This window comes from Arvicanthis niloticus, chromosome 14 (assembly GCF_011762505.2).
Source record: "Arvicanthis niloticus isolate mArvNil1 chromosome 14, mArvNil1.pat.X, whole genome shotgun sequence".
Classification (NCBI taxonomy): domain Eukaryota; kingdom Metazoa; phylum Chordata; class Mammalia; order Rodentia; family Muridae; genus Arvicanthis; species Arvicanthis niloticus.
Genome location: NC_047671.1, coordinates 35,934,088 through 35,961,517, shown reverse-complemented (window position 1 = coordinate 35,961,517; position 27,430 = coordinate 35,934,088). Strand labels below are relative to the sequence as shown.

Sequence of the window (27,430 nt, the reverse complement as noted above, 5' to 3'; positions counted from 1 at the left end):
TCCCTCCAGACAAACATTAGGAAAGGCACAGGACTCAGTGAGGATAGTGTGCAGGTAGAAGAGCAAAAGCTTAAAGAATCTCCTCTTCTTACATCTTCTTCCTCTTCTCTTTAGATTGACCCTTGTTTTTGGAACTCTAGTGGGAATGGTTGAATGAGAAAGAACTGAGATCTGCTGTCAGGTGTGAGGATGGACTTCCTTCAGAGATGCTCTAGCAAGCTTCAGTGAAACAGGGAAGATGAGATGGCAGCAATCAAACTAGTTAGACCTGTCAGCAAGAGAAGCACATAATGGAAAAGGGGGAAAGATGGTGGCTAGAAGATCCACTATCTACGATCTTAGATCTGAGAACATGGGTTTTCTCTTAATAAAATCCATCTGATTGAGCAGACTAGAGGAAAAGATTTTGAGCTGGGTTATAAAATTAAGATTTTATTGATCTTTTCACTAAATACAGACAATGTGGCTTTGTAGCATTGAAGAATCTTATTTACCCACTTCTGGGTAACAATTGTCTTCTCCCCCACTTCCTTTACAGTCATATGACTTAGGTAGAAACCATCATTCTCTTACTTCACCCCATCTCCTTTGCCTTGGTGGTTCCAAAAGCTATGTCATGACTTCATCCAGTCCACTCATAGAATCCATACACATTGTGTCAATGGTTTCCATGAAACAGACAAAATCTACTAAATGCCTTCTCTAAACTTTTTTAGCTGAAGCCACAGATTAGTGGCATTTTCTTTCTGGTTAATAAGCTAGGTGATAGATATCAAGACCTTCAAGCACCAAGATTATTTGCCACTGTTTGTTTCATTTTTAAACACAGAGAGAGAGAGAGAGAGAGAGAGAGAGAGAGAGAGAGAGAGAGAGAGAGAGAGAGATGCATGATATGCAAATACAATTTGTTTAGTTCAAATGTTACTTGTATGTACATGACTTCATGGATGACTAATTGGTATTGGATAACCAATTGGGGATTCACTCCTGAGGAAGACTTTTCCTTCTATTTTCAGCATCCTTTGATTGCCTATGGTTCTTTGATTAGGGTTGGAGCCCCATGAGATTTCCTCTTTCATGTTAGCATGTCAATTGGTGTTGTATGTGTCTAGGTCATGTTTAGGCAGCCATACTGTTGAGGTATCATAGATGAGGCTTCCAGCTGGGGTTGGATACGACATGATCATTTATTATCTCCATCTTGATCAGTTGTGGTTTTCTAGAATGGTCTCCTACTGTTGCAAAGAGAAGTTTCTTTGATGAGAGAACCACACTCATCTATTAGTAATAGGAGAAGTGTTTAGAATGCAGTTAGAAATTATGCTGGCTTGGTAAAGTGACAATTGCAGGTTCTTCTTTAAGATCTATGGGTAGTTGGCTGTTTCTAGGCCCTCCTGTTGAGTGGGCCTTAAGTTCCATTAGCGAGCACTTGGGTACCACGAAGATATGTGTGCAGCTATTGAACACATTTAGGGATATCTTACCATACTAGTCATTGTTGTGAATTAAAGGCTCACAGCTGGGAAGGACTATTATTTGCTTCTCTCCATAGGAAGCTTGTATAGCACTTTCCAGTATCAAAATAAGGATTACTTGAGCATAAATATTGTAACCAATATTGCTAATCAACACTCTTTTCAAGTTAATAAGGAACAAATAGCGTATACAGTGTAAGTGTGCTGAAGGAATGCATGTTACGTGTCCTGGGAAGGAAGAAACAGGAATGCATGACATTTCACTATGCTACTTAGAATTTGGATAATTTAAAACATATGAGTTGTCTCTCTATGGAATTTCCCATTTAATATTTTTGGACCATGAGTGACCACAATTGACTGAAACAAAAAAAAAAGTAAAATTCTGGATGTAAATGCACACACCCTTCTTCTTTCCAAGTCATTCACTCCAATCTCTCTGTTCCTTGCTCCTGTAATGACCACTAAATTTTACTTGAAATTTACTTAAATTGTAAGTATAATGTAAAATAGTGAATGTACAAAATGAAAGAACCATGAAGCACATGATTGGTTCACTATACACAGTTAATATTTGAAGAGGAAGACATTCTAACAAAAGGTACCAAAGCAGTCAAGTCATCTAATCAGTAGGCTGATTTGTATTTCTTAAGAAGAAAGCTAGTTTAGGCAGTGTAGTCCTTCCCACTGGAGAGGTCCTACTTATCTATACAATTTTAGGATACAAGACAAGTTAAAATTGATAAGGTTCAGAAACTTACACCCACAGGTCAAATGCTCACATCACTGTGTATTTAAGTAATTTACAAATGACTGCATATGTGTAATTAAAGTTATTTAACTCGGAGACACCAACACTCTCTTAAACAAAAATAGTGTAGTGGGATAAGTGTTATATAATACAAAATATAAAATTGAAAATAAAATCTAAGAAATGATGGTAGGTATAAGTCATGCCTTTACTGCAGGGCTTTGAAGAATTCTCCATATAGTAATATATACTAAAACCTTCACTAGAGAGATAACATGTGCCAGATGTGGTTTGTTAAGAAATTCCTTTTGTGTTTGGCCTCTTGTGAAACTGAAATTTTCATACTGGCTTGCTCTGCATGCCCACACTCAATGGAATTTAAACGGAAAATAAATGAGTCTGTACCAAATTTGTGCAACATAATCTTCTTGTCATGATTCCCTAAGTACTGCATCACAACTGCTATTTACCCAGAATTCACATTGTAGTACGTCCTAGTGGCATGCCTCAGAGCAGGTGTGCTTTGGTCCCTGACCACTACCATAGAGCAAGTACCACCATCCGGTGAGTCATGTGTGTTGCTTTCTCCATGCATATAGAAACTGTCTTATATAAGCTATAGTCTATGAAATATGCATCATGTCTAAAGTACACATAATTTAAATTTAAAATGCTTTATTGCAGAAAATGATGCTAACAATTTTAGCTTTGAATGGGTTGGAAATATATTTCATAGTAGAAAGTCCGTGTTGGTAGTTGCTGACGTGATCCTGGTGGAGAATGCTGAAGATGAAGTCAATTGTAGAGGTTTCTCAAAATAAGGCATCAGTGACATGTTGCTTGACTCAGGTTTGTCAAGGATTTCTCTGTAACAAGCAGTGTTATTTCATGGTATCTCACCCATTATATGGCCATTCACAAACACTGGACTTATATCTGATGCCATTTTTTTCAACTGAGTTTATTCTTTGTTGCTATTTCAGCAATGTTCCCAGCTTCTTCACTAGCAGGAAACATTACTCCACAATGCCTACCATCTTTCATCATCCATCCATTCTCCTCATCTGTTAATGTCTCATCATAAAATCACTCCAACATAGCCACATCTCCAGGCTTCTCTTCCAATTTTGCTTCTCGCTATTCCTACATCTGCAGTTGTCCTTTCAACGAAGCCTTGAGTTGCTGAAAATCACCCCTGAAGATTGCAATCAACTTCATCCAAAATCCTGCTGAGGTTATTTTGACCTCTCATGTCCTTACGTTGGGGTTATTTTGACCTCCTCCTCACAAATGTCCTTGACTGTATCTAGGATGGTGAAACTTTTTTCACAAGATTTTCATTTTGTACAGGGCTGTCAGATGACTCAATGTCTATAGCAAAGAGAGCTTCAGAAATGTTGCTTAAATAGTGATATTTAAGCATTAAAATTCTTCCTCATCCATGAGCTGCAGGGTGAGTGATGTGCTCACAAGCACGAAGACCATCTCACTGTATCTCATTGTATACTATCGTTACAGCTCTTGGTGTGTTGCCAGTGGGGATTGACAATTTTAGGGGAATTTTCATTTCTGAGAACTAGCTCTACAAGGTGAATTTAAGAAATTAGGTAAGTCATAGTTTAAACAGATGTGCTGTCACTAGGGTTTACTGGTCCATTCAGTATAAGACTCTAGGATTTTCAGAATGGTAAGGGAACATAGGTAAATGTTTCAATTTTAGGTCAACAGCTGTATTACCCTCATAACAAGAGTATCAACTGGACATTGGGGTTTTTAAACCAGGCATTAGTTCCCCTACAATCTGCCTCATAAAATTCTAGATGGTATCTTCCCATATAAGATTTTTTTTTTGTCTAAATGAAAAACCTGTCTCTCCTGTAATGCCCTACATCAGTTAGCTTGAATGGTCTATATAAGGTACTACCTGTTATACATCATTACATTCTTGAACTTGTGCTTAGTGTTATAGAGACATTGTCTACTCTTAAACCTCATAGACCAATCTTTGCTACCTACAAACTTTCCTTCTGTGGCTTCCTCAACTCTCTACAGACTTGGAATTGACCTGAAGGTCCCTCTCTGAGAACTAGCTTTTATGGGGCAGAAGGCACCATGCAAGCTTCCAAGGGAGGAGCATACTACCCAGCTATCATGGCTATGAGCTACAACAACTATCATGGCATAATAACCTTAAGGTTACTTGGCAGTACCCATCAACTCCCAGTCAACAAGAAGGAAACCACTTATGGTACTGGAACCATAGCTAACTACTTGGGACTAGTGAAGTCATGGATCTTGAAGAATCATACCTATCATTTTGCCAAACCAGCATATTTTTAACTACATGCTAAATATTTATCCTTATACACACAGCTAATTATAGTTCTTGCCCATAAAAGAGGAAACTTCTCTTTGCATCAGATGAAGACCATTACAGAAAACCACAACTGACCAAATGCAGAGAACAAGAGATCTTGTGGTTCCCAGTCACAATCGGTGCAGTTACAACATGATTTCCACAATACTTAAGGCTCAGGGATCACTGTAGCAGATGGAATGAGAAGACTGTAAGAGGAGCATGGCGTTTTCTTTAAGATTGTGTCTCCTAGAAAGGTCAGAGGTGTCACACCCCTTAAGTTCTATCAACATGGCTGCTGAAGCAGCAAGACCTGAACAATGTTGACATCAATGGATGTGCAAATGTAGAAGGGGAAAAGCTTGAGGCGTCCAAATCCTGGGAAAGAGCAGCTGGGGAATGCTGAGAGTGGAGAAATGGTCTTCCACAGGGACAAGCTCCCAAACTGGTTAGCCAATACCAAGTGGTCAACTCCGAGATTATAGACATACAGGTAACATCATACGGACTGAGAGGGTTGTATTTATGTATTTAGGAGTGTGTGTGTGTGTGTGTGTGTGTGTGTGTAACACTAACAATAATTAAAGAAAAAAGACCATGATTGTAAGACAGGGTGAGGGATGTGTTGGAGGGTAAAAAGAGAAAGGGGAAATTATGTAGTTATAATTTCAAAACTAAAATTTACTATAAAAAGGCACTTGAACAAGACTATCAACCATATACATGGCTATAATGTTTTAACCAAAAATGAATTTCAGATTATTTTTTGTAGGTAACAGCGAATGGCCATGTTAGACACTGAGATCACTTACTCAAGGCAGTTTTCATGTAAACATGCAGTTACAGCATATGATAAATAGGGTGTGAGAAGGCACCATAAAGTCTGTGTCTGGACATTTAAAATCAAAGGTCCTCAAACAAGTTACCAATGTGTTTACAAATAACAATTCAGAAAAACAACTGGGAGAAACTGAACTTTATTATGGACAATTTAACACCAAATGACATGTCCCCTAGTGCACAGAAAGCAGTCATATATTAAATGCTTGCATCCCATGAGCTAAGCCTTAATCCATTTTACATTCAAGTTAAGACAATTCAGCACCGTTTAAACTTGAAGGCTAACAAAATCTGTGTTCAAAAGTTGGCTAGGACTCTGGGTAGCTTGGAATAAAACTTAAGCCATTGATTTTTAAAAATATTGTCTATGTGAATTAAAAAAATGAAACATACACAAAGTGAGTTGTTTTATTACTTAATATACTGTTAGCAAAATTATTTCTAGAATATTATCTGACTAAGAATTCAGTATTTTCATAAAATCTGCTGAAGACTAATGATCAGTGGGGAGGAAATTTTAGTGAACATAGGGAATGATGTTCATACATGTGTCTAATGTTAATATTTTAAAGAGCAACACACTACTGTTACAAAGAATGCCTAAGGAATAATTCGATGGGAATTGTAATTAAATTATTATGTAAAATGTGAAGAAAATTTTCTGGAACTAGGCAAGCTATACCATGGTCCCACTGGAGATAGAGTCTGCAGTCTCCATATCATGATACTACTCAGATGTCAAAGAGTAGACTTAACTATTCTGTCTTCCATTTCTTCACGGCCTTTGTTAGTGGAAAGCCCAGCTTTTCAATCCTTGATTTGTGTCATTCTCACTTAGTACTTCTAAAAATTTAGAGTTTGGTTAGGCTAGCTTGGGATTTTTATCATTATTCTACACCAATTAAATGGAGGACAGTTTCCCGAGGGTTAAAGATAGGAAATTCTTAAATTTAGGATTTTCAGTGTTTTTAAATCGTGGAAAGGAAAGATATGTTCACAGATAAACAGCCACTTAAATGAAAAAAAAATCAAATAAAAAGACCAAATTACATTTAAAAGGAAGACATTCCTTGGATTTGAAAGGTATTTTAATTATTAGAAATACATACATGTATATAATGAATAACTTTTAACTTAATCTTTGGAAAATAAAAAATGGCCATGACAAATAGTAGAGCTTAAATTTAAAATTCTGTAGACATACTTTTAGCAGTTAAAAATGAAACAAGGTGAGCCTAATTTTCATACTTACTAAGGTTGGGGACAGTCATTTTATTTTCCAATGTGTAGCAGGTAAGTGCCTGGCTTATACTGTCCCTAATATAATGTTGAGTAAAGAGAACAGTCTCATTGAAATTATTATCCTATATATCTAAAAGCCATATTATAGAGTTAAGAATCTTATTAAGACAAGATGTTAAAACTATGTATGCCAGTCTGGCTCAGTATTCATACTGACAGTAGTTTTTGTTTTGTTTTTAAAAGCATGTATATTAAAATATCTCTATTAGAATGATTATAATTTGAAAGGATCGTTCTACAGTATCAGAACTGAAGCGCTAGCTAAGGCAAAGAGGTACATCAAAGAAGCAATCCTATCGATCAGATACCAGCTCAATCAAAGTTCTGTCTGTATTCGCTTATGGGTAAGTGTGCTTTCAGGCGGATGAGAATTATGTGTACCGCGCTGTCCGCCCCTGTCGACTGCCCATCTCTGGCCCCTCCCACTTGCTCTGCCGCAGTGAGTATACAGTATCATGATTAGTAACTGTAGCTCTTACAACTCTATGACACATAAGACGGGATTCCAGCTCACTTAGGTCTACCTGACATGTTCTGGCACAGGAGATACCTTACTTGAGATTTTAATGCTGGTAAATGGAAGAAAACTTCAGGGTAAGCACCAAGAGTTCAAAAGTCTAACTTGATTTCTTTCCGCACCTTCTGAATTTAAGAGTCTCCAAATTCTACTGCTGCACACAGTTTCACAGTTTTAAGTAAGGTCACAGCGGTCTCATTGTGGGGCACGGTCCTCGTTTTTGCAGAAAGGACCTGATTCTCTCTTGTTCGCCAACCTCTCAAGTATGCAATGCTATGTGCTTCGCTAATTGGGGTTGGATTTTGTAAATACACACACGCACAAAAAAACGTGTACACCCAATTCCTGAAGAGTCTAGGATGATGGCCCTGCATTGCACCCAGTAGGTCATCTATTATGGGTGGAGATATATATAAACATTCCCCCTAATAGCTGAACATTTCAGAAGTGTAGTAGAGTTGAAAAAAAATCTAAAAAGGTTTTCCAGTATTTTTTGTTTTTACAGTATTTGAAATATGGTTGTGATATTAGGAATTCATTGTATAATTGCTGTGTCAGCAGTGACTTAATTCTGACTAATAGTAAAATACGCGCTGCAGGGCATGTTAGCTTTCCATTTATCACACCTGTCATTGTAATGATTTCTCTATGCTGTGAAACTTCACAATGGTAATGTAAAGATTGCCACATGAAACATTTCTGTCCACAGAAAAACTAGGCGTAGTGGGGGAGGGGGAAATAGCAACAAGTATCAAACAGGAATTTGGAATTTTCTAATTCATTCCAAAACAGAAGTTGACTCAAGTCAGAGTGAAATTAAGCAATTAACAGAAAGAAAATTATCTAGTAATTCTAAAATGTAAACATAATTTTATATAAGGGATGTAACTATCTGAATACATATATCGCCATCTCTCTGCTGTAGAGCTATATTTAGTGACAACAATAGTTAGGTGTTTGACCTTCCTCAGCACCAAGTGTATCCATTTCTGTTTACACAATAGGAACACCGTTTTAAAAATCAATATATGTTGAGGCAAATATTAGCTCATCATCATTGTTTTGCTGATTTCAGCACTTTAGAAAATAATCCGTTCAAATTGTGACTTACTCATCAAAATATCATTTTCTCTTTTGTACTATAATTTCAAAAGAAGATAAGAAGTTCAGAGTTCTTTGAAAGATCCCCCTATGCACCCACAGAATTGAAACACTGTTAATTCATAAAACAACATGAATAAGTATTTAAAATTTGCCAAATTAATGCCTATTTAAACACTCAAAATCCAGTTATGTGATTTGTTGTGAAAGAGTCCAAACAAAACCTCCTTTGTTGTTTTCTGTTTGCTTTTTAAAATATGTAAATCCTTCGTACTTAAGCTAAGCTAGAGTTTTCATATGTCCAAACACCAGGTACTGCTTTATCCATTGGGAGGTGGGCTTCTTTCTAATACCTAGGTTAAGAAAACACAATGGGACAGGTTATTAGCAGGATAATATCATGAGTGCACACAACAAGTAACATTTTAGTCAGCCTTTTCAAAACATGGTGTAGCAATTTCCCTCTGCCTCAGCAACTATCACCTTGTAAAATTATGATTAGAACATGATTTAACAGTGATCCGAGGGAAGGAATATGTCAATAATATGAAGTACATGCCTGATGTCCACTGTCTGAATTTTTAAAAGACAAAACAAACAAATAAGTAAATAAACGAATAAAATTAAAATTGAAACGAGAAAAAGTCAAGCAGAACTTATTGATCTAGCACCCAAGCAGGTGAGCTCATCCTAAGGAACAAGACTGATACATTCACCAGGAAGCATACTCATGACTTCTGCACAGGAAGCATACTCATGACTTCTGCACTGTCTTGCATTTGTCCTTCTCTGTCTGGATGCTTCTTGGTACAGAGTGACACATTAATGGGCAGAGATAGAAACAGAGACCACGAAGGAGTTATCATTGTGTTGAAATGTTGATCATTGGTTGTCATGTAAGGAAGAACACATTAGGGGGCAAATCATAAACTGGTAATCTCCACACAACAAGTTCCGTGAGGAGAAAGCCCAGTCATAGCACTGCAAAAGTGGAAAAAGGCCTGAGACATCTGGGAAAACTGAGGAGTGGCTACATGAACGGAACACACCAAATTATTGGGTGGATTTTTACATCCCACCAGAATGGTTTCAAATATCTTCTAAGTGGCATGAAAAACAACCAGTCTTAAACTAACAGTGACATGTCATTAGAGTTGGAGGAGAGGGGAAGCCTATAATGACAGCATGAGGTCATACACTCATAGCCATCAGATTGTCCACATAGCTTCAGATGCACTACACTCCCGTTCAAAAAAAACGTCAGATTTCTCGTGGTGTCCGGAAAGAAGCTCAAAATTCTTAGCTTGCTCTTCAGTTATCCTGTTGATCGGAGCACAGCTGACAAAATCAACTGGAAGCTGCCTTTGCAAACACTGCCTGCAATTCGCCCCTGCTCTGCAGTTGCCCATGGCTCTGACCCCTACAAGCATGCTCTTTCCTGGCTCTACTTTTGTACTTGAGAGCTCTCAAAGCCGAAACCACATGCTGTCCTGAAGGCACTCTCCAATCACGGTCTGAGGAAATCTCTCTTCTGAACTTGGAGGTGAAAGTCAGAGTAAGAAGCAAGTATGATTGTCCTCCAGGTGAGGGGCGGCTCCTCCTTTGAGCATTTCTCATTTCTCACTCATAGATTAAGTATGATGTTTACTTTATTAAGTTTAATTAACTTTGATTAACTTTATATTTCTATCTGATCAATACAGCTTGTTAAAATCAATTAAGAACCTCTTTGTTAAAAAAAAAAAAAAAAAAAAAAAAAAACACTTAGCTTGTCAGATAATACTTACGGTGAAATTGTGCAGCCTGAGGCATAGGCATGATGTCCTGTGTAGCGAATTTCACAGCGTACAACATTGTTACTGTAGTCTGATTCAGGCACCAGGTAGCTGGGGTTTACGCTGACCTGAATGAGAAAAATGGCATGGTATGAAAGAATGTATACTGTTATCCCCTCCTATTTCTATATTGATAAGTGAAATTATTAACAAGGGGCTCAGCTGTGCCCAGCAAGAAGTTTAAGTAAAGCGGTAGTTAAACATACTGGATATATTACAAAAGGAAGCTGTGTAAATCTCCCTAAGTTCTTCTTTTAAAAAAATTATATCATGGATTGCTTAAAAATTATTCTGAAATGTGTTTAATTACTTTCAAGCACATACTTATTTAATATTTGAATCCAGAAAAAAGGGAGTGCATTAAATTGTAGTGCTAAATTACATGTCTTCAAAGGCTCTACCTTTAGAATGTAGTTTCCAGGTTGTACATCTGTAATATCAATCCACTGGCAGTCTATGTCGGCTGCATAGGTATCATAACATCCAGGACTCAATCCCTGAAATCAGAAAACATTTTAAAATTAAGTGGCAGGGTGTGGCCAGACTCCCTATATGATATTATCTGTAATTGAAACCTTGATTTAGTACCTCCAAGAATTGGATACAAAAACCATAACACACCTTAGCCAGTCTTACAATAGCTAGTTCTTCAAAAGCTGCAAGGTTGGAACATGAAGTAACAATGTTCACCAGTGGAAAATAGTCTTAAGCAACAAAATAGGCCATCAGCACAATTCAGGAGTAGCAAGCACATCAGGAAGGAAGGTCTCATAGTCACTCAATTCCAGTGTCCTATCAGTGAGACTCCCTGCAATGACCTTCCTGTGTTCTGGATGGCCGCGGTATCTTGTCTTGTGTAGCTTTGTTGCATCCATCCTCTTCTGCTCCATATTGAAATCATATTATAGAAATCCCCTTAAAAGTAGGGGGTCCAGGCTAGTTGCATCCTTGAATAACTAGCTTATTATTATTAACCCCAAACGTTTCAAATATATTATTTGACTTCAGAAATAGGGCACATTACTTCATTTTACAACCTTGCACCTTTTGAGGAAAGAACTAGATATTGTAAGTCAGTTCTCACAATTGCATGAGACAGGTGTGTTACTATCTCCATTTTATAGACAGGGAACCTGAGCCATGCTAAGATCAAATAACTGATTCAGGGCAAACAGCTGGACAGTGACTGAATTTCAGGATTATATAAACAAGGTCCAGGATGCTTTTTCTCAGCTATCACATTCCTTCTCTCAAATAAACAGTGAGATCTTTGTTCAGTCAGAAGGATGAATATATGCCCAATTCCCAATGCTGCATCAGTCCACCTGCTAAGGCATTTCCACCAGCAAGTCAGTGGGTATCTCACAAGGCTGCCAGGAGAAAAATGCCAGGAACATACACTTCTTGCTATCATGAATCTAGAGAAATTTGCTCCTACTGGGGCAATGAGTATCTTCTATTTCCTCATGAGAATGTTTAACTATTGCACTTCTATTCTGATAATCCAAAATTGATTAAATAGTGTATGTGACAATCCTTTGAACTCAGCAGCGCCATTTAAAACTGTCACTTGGGTTTGCTTTGGAGCTTAAGGTCATTATGGTCAACAAAGATGGCAAAAACATCTCTACATACTTTAGTGATGTGGGTTTGGCTGCAGCAGGATTTGGGAAGAGTGAGGAAGTTTGCCATCCATAGCACAGGACAGCACAGACAGGCCAACTCGAAATTACTCGAACCACAGGAGCAAGAGCCATAATCACCTGGATTCCCAGCTACATCCGTTCTCATTTTATGTGTTGAACAGGAAATGCAAAAGGAAGAACTTTTGGACTTTCGGAATCCTTTTCTGATTGTGCCACCAAAGGCACTCAGCAAGCAGTAGCTGCTGCCACAACCATTACTGCTGTCTCACACAGGCTTCTAAATAGTGCACTGGACTAGATATCCATCCAAGACAGATATAAGTAATGCAACTATCAATGAATGAAGTGTTTGGAAAATGCTGATGTTAGCTCTGTTGGCCCACACCTATAGTCCCAATTGCTAGATGACAACTTAAGCCCTTGAATCTGACAGCAGCCTAGGTTACACAATTTTAAAAGTGTGTGTGTGTGTGTGTGTGTGTGTGTGTGTGCACGCAAACAGCTGGCTGACACTATTACTTTACAATTCACCAGCTGGCAGAATATGTTAATTTTGAGCTTTGCTTATTTGAAGTAACAAACAAATGCCTAAAGTTGCCAAGGCCATTAAGCAGGTAGACATTTCATGTACGCAGAGTCAAATGTGAAAATAAATTGAAAATATAACTTCATTCTCAATTATCTAAACGTGTTGATCGCTTTCAGCAAAACATACCTGTTTGCTTCATTTGGTCAATGAGTGTGATGGGACTATTTTTAATTGTGCATATATTTTGTATGTAAATTTGTGATCTTAGAGCACGTGGCTCTATGTATTATATACAATATATTTGCATAAGTTATACCTAGTTATATGCTTATATACATTTAAGGGAGACACTACTAGTATAACAAAACTAATAAAAGTCAATATTAGGGAACTATGTGAATGTTTTTTCTATAAATGAAGTCTGTTCAAAGGACTATTACAAAACAGAAATACATAAATCACTTACAACACAAGACCTAGTGAAGAATTTTTAAAGCATGCACAGAGAAGGATAAACAAGAAAGCTACTGCATTAAAAAAAAGTGAGATTACATGAGTGAATAGGGGTGTCTCTGCCTCTGTGGCAGAAATACGCATTCCCCTCCATGCAAGTGTTCTACCTTAGAGAGACAATCAACGTGTGTCATTTTAAGAACACGGAAAATAACATGCTCCAGCTCCTCTAGGGGTGATCACTGAATGAGAATGCAATCCCTGCATGGCTAGGCTACATGCTTAATATATGGGTGTGTTACATTTTTCACTTAAAGCATATGTCCTGCCCCTCCCAACCTATGTTAAATATAACCGTTTCCCTGTCTAACCACTTTGATGAGCTAAGCCCAGAGGAAAAAAGTATGGTCACCACATGTAGGTCACCAAAAAGCTTCCGGCCACAGTCCTGGAATCTGCTTCCCAAGACTGTCTTTGAGCCCTGGGTAATGTACATTCAGGAACTATTTGCCAAGAGCTAGGCTGGAGTAAAATTATGATGTCCTTTTACAAATTAGGGTTTTGGATGGAAATACCGACATAGCTTTTAACTGACACACATTTTCCAATTCTAAGACATACAATAGCGCTTAACTCAGCACTATTAAAAACAAATCCATCCAAAGGACATCTGACATTAATTACACAGGAGGTTTAAATATACATGTCCCGAGCAAGAAATGTGTCTTTCTGCTCTTACTTGCATTATTAAAAGTGATGCCGTTTAAAGTATTTTTAAGAAACTGGCTTCAACTCTTTGTTCTAACTTAATAGCACTATTCCATATTAAGCACGAAGGTAGAAAACAAAATGGTTTTGCAGGTGAGAAAACAGATGTATATTGCCAACAGTTATTATAGCCAATTGAAGAACACAGGATGAAGGCAGATGTTATAAGTCACTCATGTGTATTAGGAAAGTTTCACTGTGTTGTGTAGAAAAGATTCACATTGACCTCCTGTGATCTCCAGCAGGGGTTACACATACAGCTGGAAACACTTTAAAAGCACCACCCAGTCATCTGCCTTTTCCCAACTACTTTCTGTGTTGATAAGGTAACCTTAAAATGAAACAAAATATTTTGAAAAAAAAAAAAAAAAAAAAAAAAGAAGGGCTGGAGGAAAGAAAAAGAAGATGTTGTCATCTTCTCTGGATGTCTGTGTGCTCCTGATGTCAGGGTACCAGCCTACCTGTGTGTGTGCGGTGCACGCAAAGCGCCTGTGGTACCCATAGTCACAGGATGTGTCCTCCAGACAGAAGCTTGCTTTGTGGCCTTCAGCCACTCTCCTTTGTGTGTTGGCGTCGAGCAGGTCGTAGTGGCTGAATTCATCCATGCTGTGGTAATGTCTAATGTCCCACACAAAAAAAGACACAGCCATCAGTGGCACATAGAAAAGACAATGAGGATGGTAAATAACTTACTTGTGCTATACTCACAAATTCAAACAGGATAAATTTATCTTCTTGGGTGTTTTTTTTTTAAAGATTTATTTATTTCATGTGTGTGAATGTTTTGTCTACAAGTAGTGTGTGCACCATTTTTGTGCCTGGTGACAGAGGAAGTCAGAAGGGGGCTACTAATCCCTTGGAACTGGTGATTTGTGAACCACCATGTGGGTACAAGGACTCGAACCTGGGTCCTCTGCAAGTAAATATTTCCTCTTGTAATTGTGTAGCCTGGCTATCCTGGAATTTACTCTGTAGACTCTTGAACTCAGAGATCCGCCTGCCTCTGCCACCCAAGTGCTGGAACTAAAGGCATGTGCCACCGTGCCTGGCTCCCAAATTTATCTTCTTAAAGAGATATTCATGCCACATACTTTTAAAAGAACATTGCAAGGTTTTAACTTTACTACCCGGGAAAGACACAGTGATATCTATCCTTTTATACTGGTTTTATGTTTGAACATTAAATATAGACAATTGTTTATCTGTGCTTGGAACCTGTGCAGTTTCTGGTGTATTTTCTCTGACGGCCACTGCTGATATTGGTGATGTGATGACGATTTCAAAAGAGAACTATTCTCTGGAAGGCTTGCTCTGAGATTCTAAAACCTACAGTTGCAACATTCATAAAATCCCTGGAAATGTGAAGGGGAAGCGACAGCATCATCTTTATCACTGTTATTGAAGTAACGCAAACTTCTATTTCAAAATAAAATATTTCTATTCTAATACATAAATTATGTGGCTAAAGTCCACTTTTCTCTATTCTTTAAACAGAAGGCTTTGAGCTCTTCCTCTTCTCCTGTGGGGGAGGAGCTACAATGAGAATGGGTTTGAATTTCTGTAAGTGGGAGACCACACATCATGATTTCCTGGCATTGACTACTTGAGCACATTATCCAGGGAAGCGATGGCATAACCACATGTAATTTAAAAATTAAAACCGTTACATTTAGAAAGGGTAGGGCAACCACTCTGGGGTTAACACGGGTCTTTCAAAAGGTAGAAGTGAATTGGGTCCTGAAGTCTATCTTTCACTGAGAATAGTCTCTAAATCCTTTAGGTAAAATATGCCATGCTTTTATTAAATGCCTTTTAAGGCTAACCAACTGCAGATGGTCTTGCCTACAGCAGACACTTTAACATAAGAGTCAATTCTATTGGCAGCCATTCTCTGTCCTTTCAATCGTTTTAATGAGCCTGACTTGCAGTTTCCAATTGATTTAGCGGTAAAGAGGCTATCTTAGGTTTAACATTCTCTGATGATATCACACTTCATAGAAAAAGTTCTAAGTATAAATAAGACCAAACCTCTAGCCTTAGGTAAGACATCTGAAAAGGTCATCTGAAAAAATTAAGAGCATCCCAGATGAGAAGCCCATCCACTTACTGGTGGCAGCTGTGCCACTCCCAGGAATACCGAGGGCGGCTTGGTAGGAAGTCAGACGTCCCTTGATTTTTCACTCTTTGGGGAAATCGTAGCAGCACCCTGTGGTCATAGTCTCTGACATCCGCCCTATATGCTGAACTGTGAGTTTAGAAAGAAACATTAGATCCACTGAACATGGAGGGAAAACAAAATAGAACACCTCGCCATCACATGGTCCTGGCATCCCCCTTCCCCAACTAGCCTTTCAACTCAAGGAGCCAATCCTGAGCTCCTGTCAAGTCCTGGAAGAATAAACACATAGTGACTATCTGGTGAATGAGTGAATGAAGAATAACAGTAAAAGCCCAGAGAGATTGAGATTAAGATTTATACTAAAGAGGTTACAGAGACTCCTCATCTAAAAACTGTAAAATTGCTATAGTAATGATCCCATGCCCAAAAGATCCATAGGTATCTATTAATAACTTGATATATCTAAGATATAAAGTGGAGAAATACTCTAAAACCATATACCTAGCTTTAAATAGATAACTTTATACTTGACAACTACCAAACTGAGGGAGTGTCTTTAATATCTATCTTTCAGCATTCAGTGGTGTGGATCATGCCATAAGGAACGCAAACAAGCTTGGATTTCTTCCCTTAGCCTGACTGTTGTAAAAAGTCAACATGGAATAAAGGTTCATATAAACATCCCTGGAACGCTACTATATTTTTTTTTACAGGTCTCTCTGTGTTAGAATGTTAGTGACCCATTTTACTTAGCATACTACCAGAACCACACAAACATCTTGTGCTCCCTCTACTGGTGGCCAGCTGCAGAATCAAAGAATTCCGAGACCAGAATAGCTATTTTATTTTGGGACTGACGGAAAACAAAACTCTTGACTGTGGTCTTATACCAAAACAACCCAGTTAATCACCGCCTGAAAAAAATGTGGATTGTGCTCTTTACCAATGTGGCAGGGGGACACCGTAACGAATACACCCCTAGATCATTAGAGAATAATAAGTGCTTCCTTCATCTCCCCCCCCCCCCCGCGCTGCCGCCCCCGGCCCCCACACCATGTTGTTCGTTGTTGAACTTGTGTTTTATATAAAGTTATTGGAAGAAGTTGGCATTAATGCCTAATAGGTATCTTGGGAAAGAATCTGAGACCTAGTCACCAGAATAAGGGTTTTTTCCCCCTCCCCCATATGCCACTCTCATTGAGGCGGTACCCATAAAAACATTCCAAATTAACTTTCTCTCCAAGTCAGCATGTCCAGGAGGTCACGTCCCACTTCCCAGTCCTTGTCCCACTTCCTAGCCCTTGTCTGCGCTGAATAGCAGTCAAAAACTAGGCACGGGAGGGATCCCAGGATCAAAACCTGGAACTGGGCTGTGGAAATCCATATACCTGGCCAGGCAGTTTTCTTCCGCAGCGCATCTCAGGTTGTACATAGACATCTTCTGGACGTACGTGGATGCCTGGATGTAGTAGGGGTCAGGCACCAGGTCCGGGAGACCTAAAGATAAAACAAGCTGATGACCTCTTGACTCCAGTATTCTGTTTGTCACCTTTCGCCCACCAATTCTGTAGGGTGGGACTGAGTGTGTGGAAGAACGGGGAAGTCGGGCTAGGAAGGAAAGGGAAAAGGAAGCCGCTGGGGCCAGAAGCTCTGTTTCCATCAGATTCCAGAGCTGGCGGGACAGGCTGGGGGTGGGGGGGGGGTGGGGGGAGTTGTTGAGTCTGCGGGGACCGGATTCCGCCGCCGCGCCCAGACCGCCACGTCTAGACAGCACCGACCTGCGGCCAGGATGGCCGGTACCTACCGTGGACCTAGGGGTGCTTACCGTACTGGAAATAACCGGTGCCGTATCCAGGTCGGTACCTGCTCCCGGGCCGGGGCCTCTCATACGTGTCATAGTAGTTATAATAGGGGTTGTCGTCGGAGTACTTGTAGGGATTGTAGGGGTCGTCGCCCACCATGCGATCTAAGTGACTGGGTGGCCTCAGATTGCTGAGCTGCGGAGGCTGTGACGACGCAGTCCGGTTCGCTGCACGCCGTGAGGCTCCATCGCGAGCCCCCGACGGCGAGAAACCAGCTTGGAACCAGTGGCGGGCAGCGGGCCGGGGACGACCCGTGGCGACTCCAGACGGGCTTGGCGTCCTCGCACGGGCAGAGGAGGTGCGGTTGTCACGCAGCAGCAGAATGGGCGTGCGCGGCTGTGAGGCGGCGTCGCCGTCGGGTCTCGGGGCAGTGGCGCTGGGGTCGCGGCGTCGCTGAGGCTGGTACTGCGCCCCGAGGCTCAGCAGACTGAACACCTGCCCGTTGTTCTCCCATTGGATTGTCTGACGCCAGGCACCCGGGGCGGCGGGCGGCTCGCGCGGGGTCTGCGGGGCGCAGCGGAGAAGGGGACAGAGCTGCAGCGGCCCCAGAAGGAGCACGGTCCAGGCGAAGCGCATGGTGCTCCCGGCTTGTCCCTTCTCGTGGAGTACGTGGCTAGGAGGAAAAAAAAATGAAGACGGGACTCAGATCCCCCGAAGGAGGGAGACCTCTTCGAGCAGGGAGGGGGAGGGCGAGGCGCGGGAATGGGTCGCAGGGAGTCGTGCCAAGGGCGAACGGCAGACCCTGCCCCCAGCCCAGGCGGCCGTCGGACGTGGCACCGTCCTCCTCTCCCCTTTCCCAGTCCTGGAAGGCGATGGGGAGCGGCGCACGACGGTCCCGGAGAGCGCACAGTGTCTGAAGTAGAAGAAGGAGGAGAGATTTTTAAACTTTCTGACAAGTTTGCAGTTACACAAGCCGTTCTGGCCCCGCTGCCCCTCCGCTATTTGTTCACGTAATGCGATTGGAAACGTGCAAGGCGGACAGCTCCTCCACGCTGCCCCTCCCTCCCCTCCCTTCCCGTCCCCTCCCCTCCCCGCCCCCTCCCCTCCTCCCCAGACACGTTGCACAGGGAGAGTTAAGGGGAGAGAACAAAACGGAACACACATCCTGAGACACACTCGACTTAATCTGGGCCGAACATGCAGGAATTTCAAAAGACTCAGACAGACGAAGGCAGCCAGGCCATGGGCTCAAGCCAAAATATGCATGAAGAAAAATGCTATTAGGTCACCAGCCCTGGAGAGGCGGGAAGCAGGAGGTGGGGAGAGCGATGGGGGCCAAACTGTGTGCGTTGGGATGGGGGAAGGCTGTGACTAACGCTTATCCATAAAGGAGTTAACCAGACAAATTTCCCAATGCACACTCACCCCACTTTTATGGGAAGCGCCCTCAGCGAATAAACCCCAGGATATCAAATTTTGTTTTTCTGGCTCTAGGTAATATGAGAAATGGGTTACAAATCTGTTTCCTACAGTGAATATTTTAATAACCGAAGTGAAAATTTGCAGGGAACGAAGTTTGCTACGTTGAAAAAGTGAATAAGCCCGTCTCAGTCTCCCTTTTTTGTCTTAAAAGAACCAGCCCAATTTGCACTTGAAGTGGCAAGAATTCTTTCATCCCTACTGTGTACCAGAGAGCCAGAAGGGCTAGGTGGTGCTCAGAGGTCCCTTCACGTAGACCTTTTATCTGACTTCTTGCTTTCTCTTGTGTCTAATAAGGAGGTTTGACTTCACATTTTAAAATCAAATTACCGATGTTAAATACTGAAATTCAATAAAGCATTCAGCAGCTTTCAATTCATCTTCCAATCTAAACAAACGTGTTGCAGGAGAAAAAGCTTTGGAGTTGAGAGTTTAGTTCAAAGAAGGCAGTAGGTGTGGCCAGGAGACGAGTAGGAGGGTGATTAACTGGAGATGCTCAATAGAGCAGCTGCTCGTGTCCTACTCAGGGTCTGGGAAGTTCTGGACCGAATTCAAAGAAAAAAAAAATGCTACTGAGTGGTCCTATTTAAACTACTAGGCAACGCCAGATTTTAGTGCCCATTTTATTGGTCCCATCCTTGAGCTGTGGTCTAGACACACTTAATTCTCACCTCTTAGCCTGTCTTTCCATAACTGATCACCTCATAAGGAAGGGTGGTATCTGCTGGTTTGACTGCTTCCTATCCTTTTCCCTTTTCTTTCTGTTTTTTTTTTTTTTTTTTTTTTTTTTTTCAACTGCCAGGAACTATCTACCCCCCACATAGTGTGGTAGGACTGACAGGGCATTCATGGGATTTCTTCACTTCAAGAACTGGTCATGAGGCCTGGATTTGCCCTAATTAAGCTATCTTCATAGAATTTGAATGTCAAGGTGGTCACATGGTCAACAAAATTCCTCTACCCACTACTAGAAAAAGTGACAAGTCTTGTGTCTTTAGCTTTTCCTTCGGGCTTTCTAGTGCATTCTTTTGTGGATTAATGTTGTCAGGATCTGTCTTCTGCCACAGAAGAATCATGTTTGGCAGAGAGGAGGGTGGGGCTGCTTCTCTCAGCTAGTTAAATCACATGACAGAGAGTCCAGGGTAAGGAGCCTGGCTTGTGGAGTCAAGTTAGATGGAGCCTGCACATGACCACATACCTTCCTTGACACAGAATTTTGCCCACATGTGGCAAATCTATTGCTTATATGATGAAGATAAGCTTTAAGAACAAATTCCCTCATGCAAGTCCACATTGAATTCTTTTCTGAACAAAGCTATGTCTAAGATAACACTAGTTGTCATTTTACTGGATATCTACAAGGATTATAATTAACTACTGACTTTCTCTAGATCTGGTAAGGGAGATAGAGTTTAAAAAAAACCAAAAACCAATAAAAAAACCAAAAAGAAAGAAAGAAAGAAAGAAAGAAAGAAAGAAAGAAAGAAAGAAAGAAAGAAAGCTCAGATGTATATAATTTGGATAGACAAAAGAAATCATAAGGAGAAACAAGAAGAGATTGATTATAGTTATCTCTCATCTGAAGAGAGCTCTACATCTGCCTGTGAGCAGTTGACCTCCAGAAGGGAATGACTGAGATGGTTATTACTTGACCACAGGTTTCTGGAGAAAGACCTCTGCTGTGGAGGTCAACGTAGAGCATAAGATCAAAGCTGCTCCTATGAGGAAGGTAGAAAGTTTGTCCTGAATCTCAGTTATCTTACCTTTGTTTCCAGTTCTGGTGCTTGGAAGGGAAGGAAAAAATGGAGGGTGGGGTGAGAGGAACAGGAGAGGGAGGGAAAGGAAGGAGAGATGCTTCTGTGTATGTGTATTTTTATTTTCTTTGGTTCTTGGGTTTTGGTAAGATTTAGCAATTAGCCCAAATTGTCTTCAACGTATTTTTTCAAGTTCCCAAACTCTCTGATTTTCTTGAATATCCAATTTATCCTATTTTCAATTCATTCACTGCAAAGTTTTCATTATGACCATTTTGACTTTAAAATATTGGGTAACTTTTTGTGTCTCTACAAGGTGAAGCCTACGGGAAACAATTTTCACTTTTTAAGTATTTTCCATCAGTGAAATTTCATTGCACATTTACTTAGTATTTCATGAACACATATATACTTTACAAGGTAGTGTACTATACAAATGAGTTGTACCCATGATCCTTTATAGTAGATGAGGCTGGTCATTTTCTCCCAGTTTGCTTCATGCAAACAGAAATAACTAGTCAGAACAGTAACAAAGTGTTTTGTTTATTTTCTTTATTAAACACGCACATGCTCACATAGACACACAACTTCAGTCCATTGGTGCATGCTCTAAATGCCGTAAGAGAAGAGAAGATAGTTCATTTTGTCCCCCTTTCATTTCCTCCAAATTCTCTTGCTTAAGACTTAACTAGCTGGGAGAAAAGAAAGAAAGGAAACATGTGGCCACCACATTGAGGACAATAGTGTTTGTGACCCTGGGGTGAGACCATGCAGCTACGCGTTGTGTTCTTTTCTGATTGGCAACCTCTGTGTTCAAAATTAGACAAACCAGTCTTTTTGCACTCACCACTGAAGTTAATACAAATAATACTCATAGTGGTTATGATGATTTTAGTAACTGTAGCTGTAGCTGTATCAAGATGCCCCCTGCTCTTTAACTTTGGTAAGATACACAGCTGATCCCAATTTGAGACCAGCTTTCTGTGGACAGAGCTATTGTATATGACATAAAAGAGGGAATCATCCAAATTCCTTTTTTTTTTTTTGAAAGCATGGTTCTATTTTCTACTAAGAAATAAAAGTTATTCCTGCCCAGCTTCATCTAAGTTGTCTCGCAAGTTGCCTGTACTTTCCACATTGCCTCTCTGAGCAGCACCATGGAGGTCAGCAAGAACACGTGCCTGGTGAAAGGCAGCAAGGAGGGAGTTAAGAAGAAAGTGCTTGGTCCATTTTCTAAGAAAGACTGGTATGATAGAAGCTCTGGCTGTGCTCAATATTAGACACATTGAAGAAACAGTAGGCACAAGGCTTCAAGGAACCAAAGTTGCACTGGATGGCCTCAAGGGTCATTTTTTTTTTTTTTTTTTTTTTTTTGAGGTAAGCTTTGCTGATCTACAGAGTAACACAGTTGTATTTAGAAAATTCAAGCTAGTTACTGAGGAGGTGTAGGGCAAAAACTGGCTAACCTCCATGGCATGGATGATACCCAGGACGAAATGTGTTCCATGGTTAAAAAGCAGACGAGCAGACCATGATTCAAGCTCATACTGATGTCATGACAACCGGTGGTTGTTCGATTTGTCCATTCTGGCTTAGTTTCACCCCCCCTCCCCCCCCCCCACACACAAAGCAACAACAGATACATAAGATGTCCTGTGTGCACACCAGCAGGCCCTTCAGACCTGGAAGAAGATGGGAGACCGTGACTTGGGACTGTGCCGACAAATGGCTTGAAGGAAGTGGTGAATAAATTGGTCACAGAAAGCAATGGGAAAGACAGAGGAAACCTGCCAGTCCATTCACTCTCTCCATGATGTCTTCATCAGAAAAGTAAAAATGCTGATGAACTCCATGTTGGAGGTGAGAGGGCTCATGGAGAGTCATGCTGAAGGTGTAGTACTCACTGCTGAGGGCGAGGCAGTTGCTGAAGTTGAGTGAGCGGATGGGTACAAACTGAGTCCAAGAATCCATTTAAAATCCAGACTTTTAATAGTGACAAATAAAAAGTCCTATTTGTGAAAAGAAAAAAAAGAAAAGTTAAAAGGTTGTGTCTCCAGAATTTGCTAGATAACTTTATATTCACAGGATAAGGAATTATCCAGAAAGGTAAAACTGCAGAGCAGGACCTCTGAATTATCCGAAACAGAACAATAACTCCATAATCAAGGGAGCAGGTTATGGGCATCACTTCTTTGGATTGGGGGCTGAAGACATGGCTCAGAGATTTAGTACAAATCCTGTTCCTCTAGAGAACCCAATTTAGTTTTCCTGAACTAATCAGGCTTCTCATAAGCACCTGAAATTACAACTCCAGGGAATCTGACTCTTCTGCCCTCTGGGGACAACTGCACGCATGCACGCACACATGCACACACAAATAGAAACTGAAAAGCGTGCAGCTGAGGAAGCATATATGAGTCTTGTTGTTCAGTAAAGTTGATGGCTTGTGGGAGTTTTGTCACCCCATGGTTTTACCACATCGAAGGGAATCAAAGCAAAAAAAAAAAAAAAAGTGGAAAGTTTAACTGTAAAAAGACAACAATAGGAAAAGAAGCATATAGGACAGCTAACATACAAGGAATGAACTGAGAGTTGAATGGAGGTATGGAACGCATTCTTTGAGACAATCAGAAAAAGTAACAGAGTGAGATACAGTACCCCAACCTTTTCCAGTTGGAGTAGAGGGAGGCTGGCCGGTGGACTTGAAAGCTAACAGCAAGTTTACCCTCCTTCCACAGCACCCTTGCCACATGCCACTTCCAGGTATTCACCAAATATAAAAAGTAGACAGTTGGTACACATTTGTCTGTGTGTCAAGACTGAACCAAAAAAGAAAATAAGTAAACAAACCGGCTTGAAATAGGCCAGAAATAATGAATTTTAAGTCTATCTGGCTTGGGTACCTATCCCCTTGGGACTCCTAAAAAAAAATTTTTTTTTTAAAAAGTGGAATTTAAGTCTGGAGAATAGAAAAGTACTTTATCCTGCTGCCTTTAATGGTTATCCATATGTGATTAAGTAAAGGATGTTAGTCAGCCTAGCAAAATGGAAAAATGGAAAGAGAGAGAGCCTCATGAGAGGAGAACGGGCCTTTGAAACATAGTGACTCAGGCAAAGTAATTTGTTTATATTGACCACAAAAATAGTCAACCACTTGGCAAAACCACTCCTAAGTGAAGTCCAAGTAACTTGATTGGGCTGGGTGACAGTCCAGTGACAGAAAAAGGGCAATTGTAGGTGTCGTGGACTGTGTCAGGGCTTCGATAGGTGAGGGTGCACAGTGAGTTCTGCATTCTGGCCTCTTTGCCCCTCAACCCCCCCCATAATCCTCCACACTGCCCATTAACCTAACATTATATGTCTTCTGCTATGCAGGAATGTGTATCAGGAAGACACTTATGCTTATCCCAGGCACTTTCACCATAGACAATCTCCCCAACAGGCATCTCTCTTCTTTAAACTGATGCATGTGCACAGCTCTCCTTTGCAGCCCAAGAGGAACACGATAACAAACTATGAACGCTGTAAGGAGGTTCTTGGAACTTGTTCTACACATGATGTTTTCAGAACATTTGAAAGTGGTCAGTGCATCAGGGTGGAGGCAGAGAAGAAAGATTTGATGGGGCCATGTAAGGGAACACCTTTAGTGAAAGCGTAAGTACGGTCTCACAAGAGGTTAATTAAGTTGCTACGTTCTTTTATTATTTCATGTTTTATGATTATTTCCTTCCTCTACTAAATGGTCACCAGCTTAGTAACTTGTTTCCTATTTGCGCTTGACAGGAAACGTAAAGCCTTCTTTGTTTCAGGTTGAACTCGGGACCTGGGACATGTACATTCTGAGCCAAATCTGTAAATGAAGATCATCCAAAGAAGGCCAATTAACACGAACTGGATTACAGCAAGCTTGGGTTTCTCTGCCCTCTACCTATTTTTTCTTCTACATTTCAGTTTTCTTCATGAATTATGGTTATCATTTCTAGAAGGTTCAGGGACAAACGCAACACAAAGCATAGCTGAAGATCTAGATCGCTAGCCTAGGCTAGTTATGGGCATAAGACATACCACTTAAACTTGAGTTTTCAATGCTTTCTATGTTCTTCTGACGATCGTTGATAGTTCAAGGGCCTGTAACAATGTAATATCAGAAAATTATTGAATACATCGATCATAAATTAATATTGAGTGACATTTTCATTTATACACATGCAAAATGATCTGCGGCTAAGAAATTTTTGATGCTTATGTAACTGAGCTGGTAAGACTGTCCTTATGCTTTATTTATTTATTTATTATTTATTTATTTATGTCCTTATTATCATCAATAATAATGATTTCCAGTTCTTGTCACTTACTATGTCCACGGCAGCATGCACTGTGCTTTAATGCACTGCCCCATTGTATCCTCATAGCAATCTTGTGACATGGTTATTTATGGTTTTTGTTTTATGGATAAGAAACCAAAGCGTTAGTAAGATTAAGCAATGTGCTTACTAAATATTGGCAGCACTGACTTTTGAACCCAGATCTACATTGTCATAAACCACAATATTAAATCCTGCCATGGGGTGTAGAGAGAAGAGAGACAATTGCTTCTTTTATTTTATTTCTTTTTGTTTAACTGTTGGAAGAATTACCCTGTGTGATTCACTAAAGGCTACATGGCAGGGAGATTGGGGCCAGGCCGATTAAATTACAAGACTGGCAGTGACTAGTGACTATCATCCTGTGCCTATGACTTTGGGATCTGATATGCAAATTGGCTGGAAAGAGGCTTTGAGTAGAAAGAAGATGCGTGCAGGAGACAGACAGTCCCTGCAATGTGTAACAACGAGTCCTTGAACAAATTACTTAACTATTCTGAGTCTTGAATTTCTCCACCAAAAATCAAGATGATAAAACCAATCTTGAAGGGTTCTGTTGCTAGCATGCAATGTTTATAAGTGCATGACAGAGAATCTAGCTCTTATTAGGCGCCGAATAGAGGGTAATTGGCATTACTGCTTGGCATTTAAACGGTAGAATTTAAATGGAGACAAAGATTCTTTGTACACAGACAATCATGCTGAAAGGCATTTTCTAGAAACATGGGGGAAGGAGCCATTATTTGTTTTTTTTCAAATATTTTTATTCTTTGACAATTTTATACACATATATATTTTGAATTTTGGTAATTTTAACCTTCCTCATTACCCTCTCATATTCTTTTTTTTTCCTCCTGCTAAAACCATGCTTTTTCCAAAGAAGCTCAAGGTCCCTCCTGCTACTTTGATGATGATGATGGTGATGATGATGGTGATGTGTTAGTGTGTATGTGTGTCCATGTCCCACTGAGTTTAAGTACAGTTGCTTGTATGAGCATAGGTGGGATTGTCTACTTATCATTGGCTACACCATTAAAGAAAAGAGTACCTCCTGGCACTCATTTTCTGACCACAGACCCTCAGTGAGGGGTGGGACCTTGTGAGCTCCTTCCTCATGAACGATGGAATAGTAATAGGCCCAGTCTTGTGAAGGACTTGTGTAGTTAGCCACAGCTGCAGTGAGGTCATGAGCGCAATGGCCATTGTGTGTCCAAAAGACGCTGCTTCACTGCCCTGCCCCCAACCTCTGGCTCATACATCCTCTGCCTCCTCTTCTGTGCCTTCTCTGAGACTTGGGGGTGATAAATAGGTGCCCTGTTTATGGACAAGCCCACCTCTGTCACTTTCTCTTATCATGGTGACCACTTGTGACTCTGCATTAACCTCCATCTACTACAACATGAGTTTTCTGAAGGTAGTTAACAGCAGTCTGTTTTTTAAAATCTGGAATGAAGATTAAGACACAAATCATTGTTTATAATCTACAATTCACATAAAATAAGATGCACAAGTTTCAAGCATATAGCTTCATGAATTTTAACAATATGTATGTCAATGTCTCCGATGCTACAAGGGAGGCATTGAGTAATCCCTGAAACTACCCCTGAGCTCACCTGCTTCCAACGCACTAACCTACAGTTTTGATTTTTTTCAACCTGTATTAATTTTATGCTTTTTTGCTCAGAAGTAGGTCTGTAAACTTTATCCTATTTTTCCATCGGCAGCTCATGAGTGTTCTTCACAGCAGTTCATTACTAGGAACACGTCATCATTTGCAGTTTTCGTACTCAGTTTATGGATAAAGCTGCTGGGAGTATTCACCTACAAATTATCCTGTGCATAGACCTTCATGTCTTTTGGGGTAAACATTTAGAGACAGAGTTGACATATCTTTAGAACATGTACATATTTAACTTTGTGAGGACCTGTCGGATGTTCTAAATACTTTTTATAAAATTCTCCATTCATAGCACTTGGAATTCAGTTGCATTCCCTATATTGCCTTAATATAATTTTCATATTTACTTAATTATTTTGTGAATGTGTGTTGGGGGTGTATGCACTTGTTGCACTGTGTATGTGTGTGTGAAGGTCAGAGGTCACCTTTCAGGATTTGTTTCCTACCATGTGGGTTCATCAGGCTCCTTGGCAAGTGTTTTTATTGCTAAGCCATCTTTCCAGTTCCTCTTATTGTCATTTAATCTGAATTTCCTTGATGATTTTGAGAATTTTCAATGTACTGTTTTACATGTGCTACATGTTTGTGAAGTAGCTATACAAATTTACTTTATATCAGCTGTGTCATGGATTTTCTCTCTCCATGTTCATTGGTTATAGAA

At 40.3% G+C, this 27,430-nt stretch overlaps 1 protein-coding gene and 1 pseudogene across 2 annotated transcripts; one reads left to right on the top strand and one right to left on the bottom strand.

The window, feature by feature from the left end:
• Positions 1–5,543: 5,543 nt before the first annotated feature.
• Positions 5,544–18,535, bottom strand: Lox (lysyl oxidase). Of its 2 annotated transcripts, XM_034518082.2 has the most exons (7): positions 17,518–18,533; positions 17,081–17,189; positions 15,681–15,818; positions 14,035–14,191; positions 10,579–10,674; positions 10,130–10,245; positions 5,544–8,695 (listed from the first exon to the last, which is right to left on the bottom strand). In XM_034518082.2, exons 1-7 carry the CDS (start codon positions 18,128–18,130, stop codon positions 8,689–8,691), a joined length of 1,236 nt encoding a protein of 411 aa, XP_034373973.1. In that variant the 5' UTR covers positions 18,131–18,533; the 3' UTR covers positions 5,544–8,688. The 2 variants fall into 2 exon arrangements, with proteins under 2 accessions (XP_034373973.1, XP_076768772.1); XM_076912657.1 differs by lacking the exon at positions 5,544–8,695 and having other exon boundaries at positions 10,126–10,245; positions 17,518–18,535.
• Positions 18,536–21,884: 3,349 nt separating this feature from the next.
• LOC117719608 (small ribosomal subunit protein eS1 pseudogene) lies at positions 21,885–22,665 on the top strand (annotated as a pseudogene).
• The last annotated feature ends 4,765 nt before the right edge of the window (positions 22,666–27,430 follow it).

What these genes read in the sequence shown, in the direction of transcription:
- Lox (XM_034518082.2), bottom strand. Translation starts at nt 18,130, where the DNA reads ATGCGCTTCGCCTGGACCGTGCTCCTTCTGGGGCCGCTGCAGCTCTGT. An exon ending in GAGTGGCACAGCTGCCACCA is followed by an intron (nt 14,192 to 15,680) that starts GTAAGTGGATGG and finishes GTGGGACATTAG; the next exon opens with ACATTACCACAGCATGGATG. An exon ending in CTGGAAACTACATTCTAAAG is followed by an intron (nt 10,246 to 10,578) that starts GTAGAGCCTTTG and finishes TTTCTCATTCAG; the next exon opens with GTCAGCGTAAACCCCAGCTA.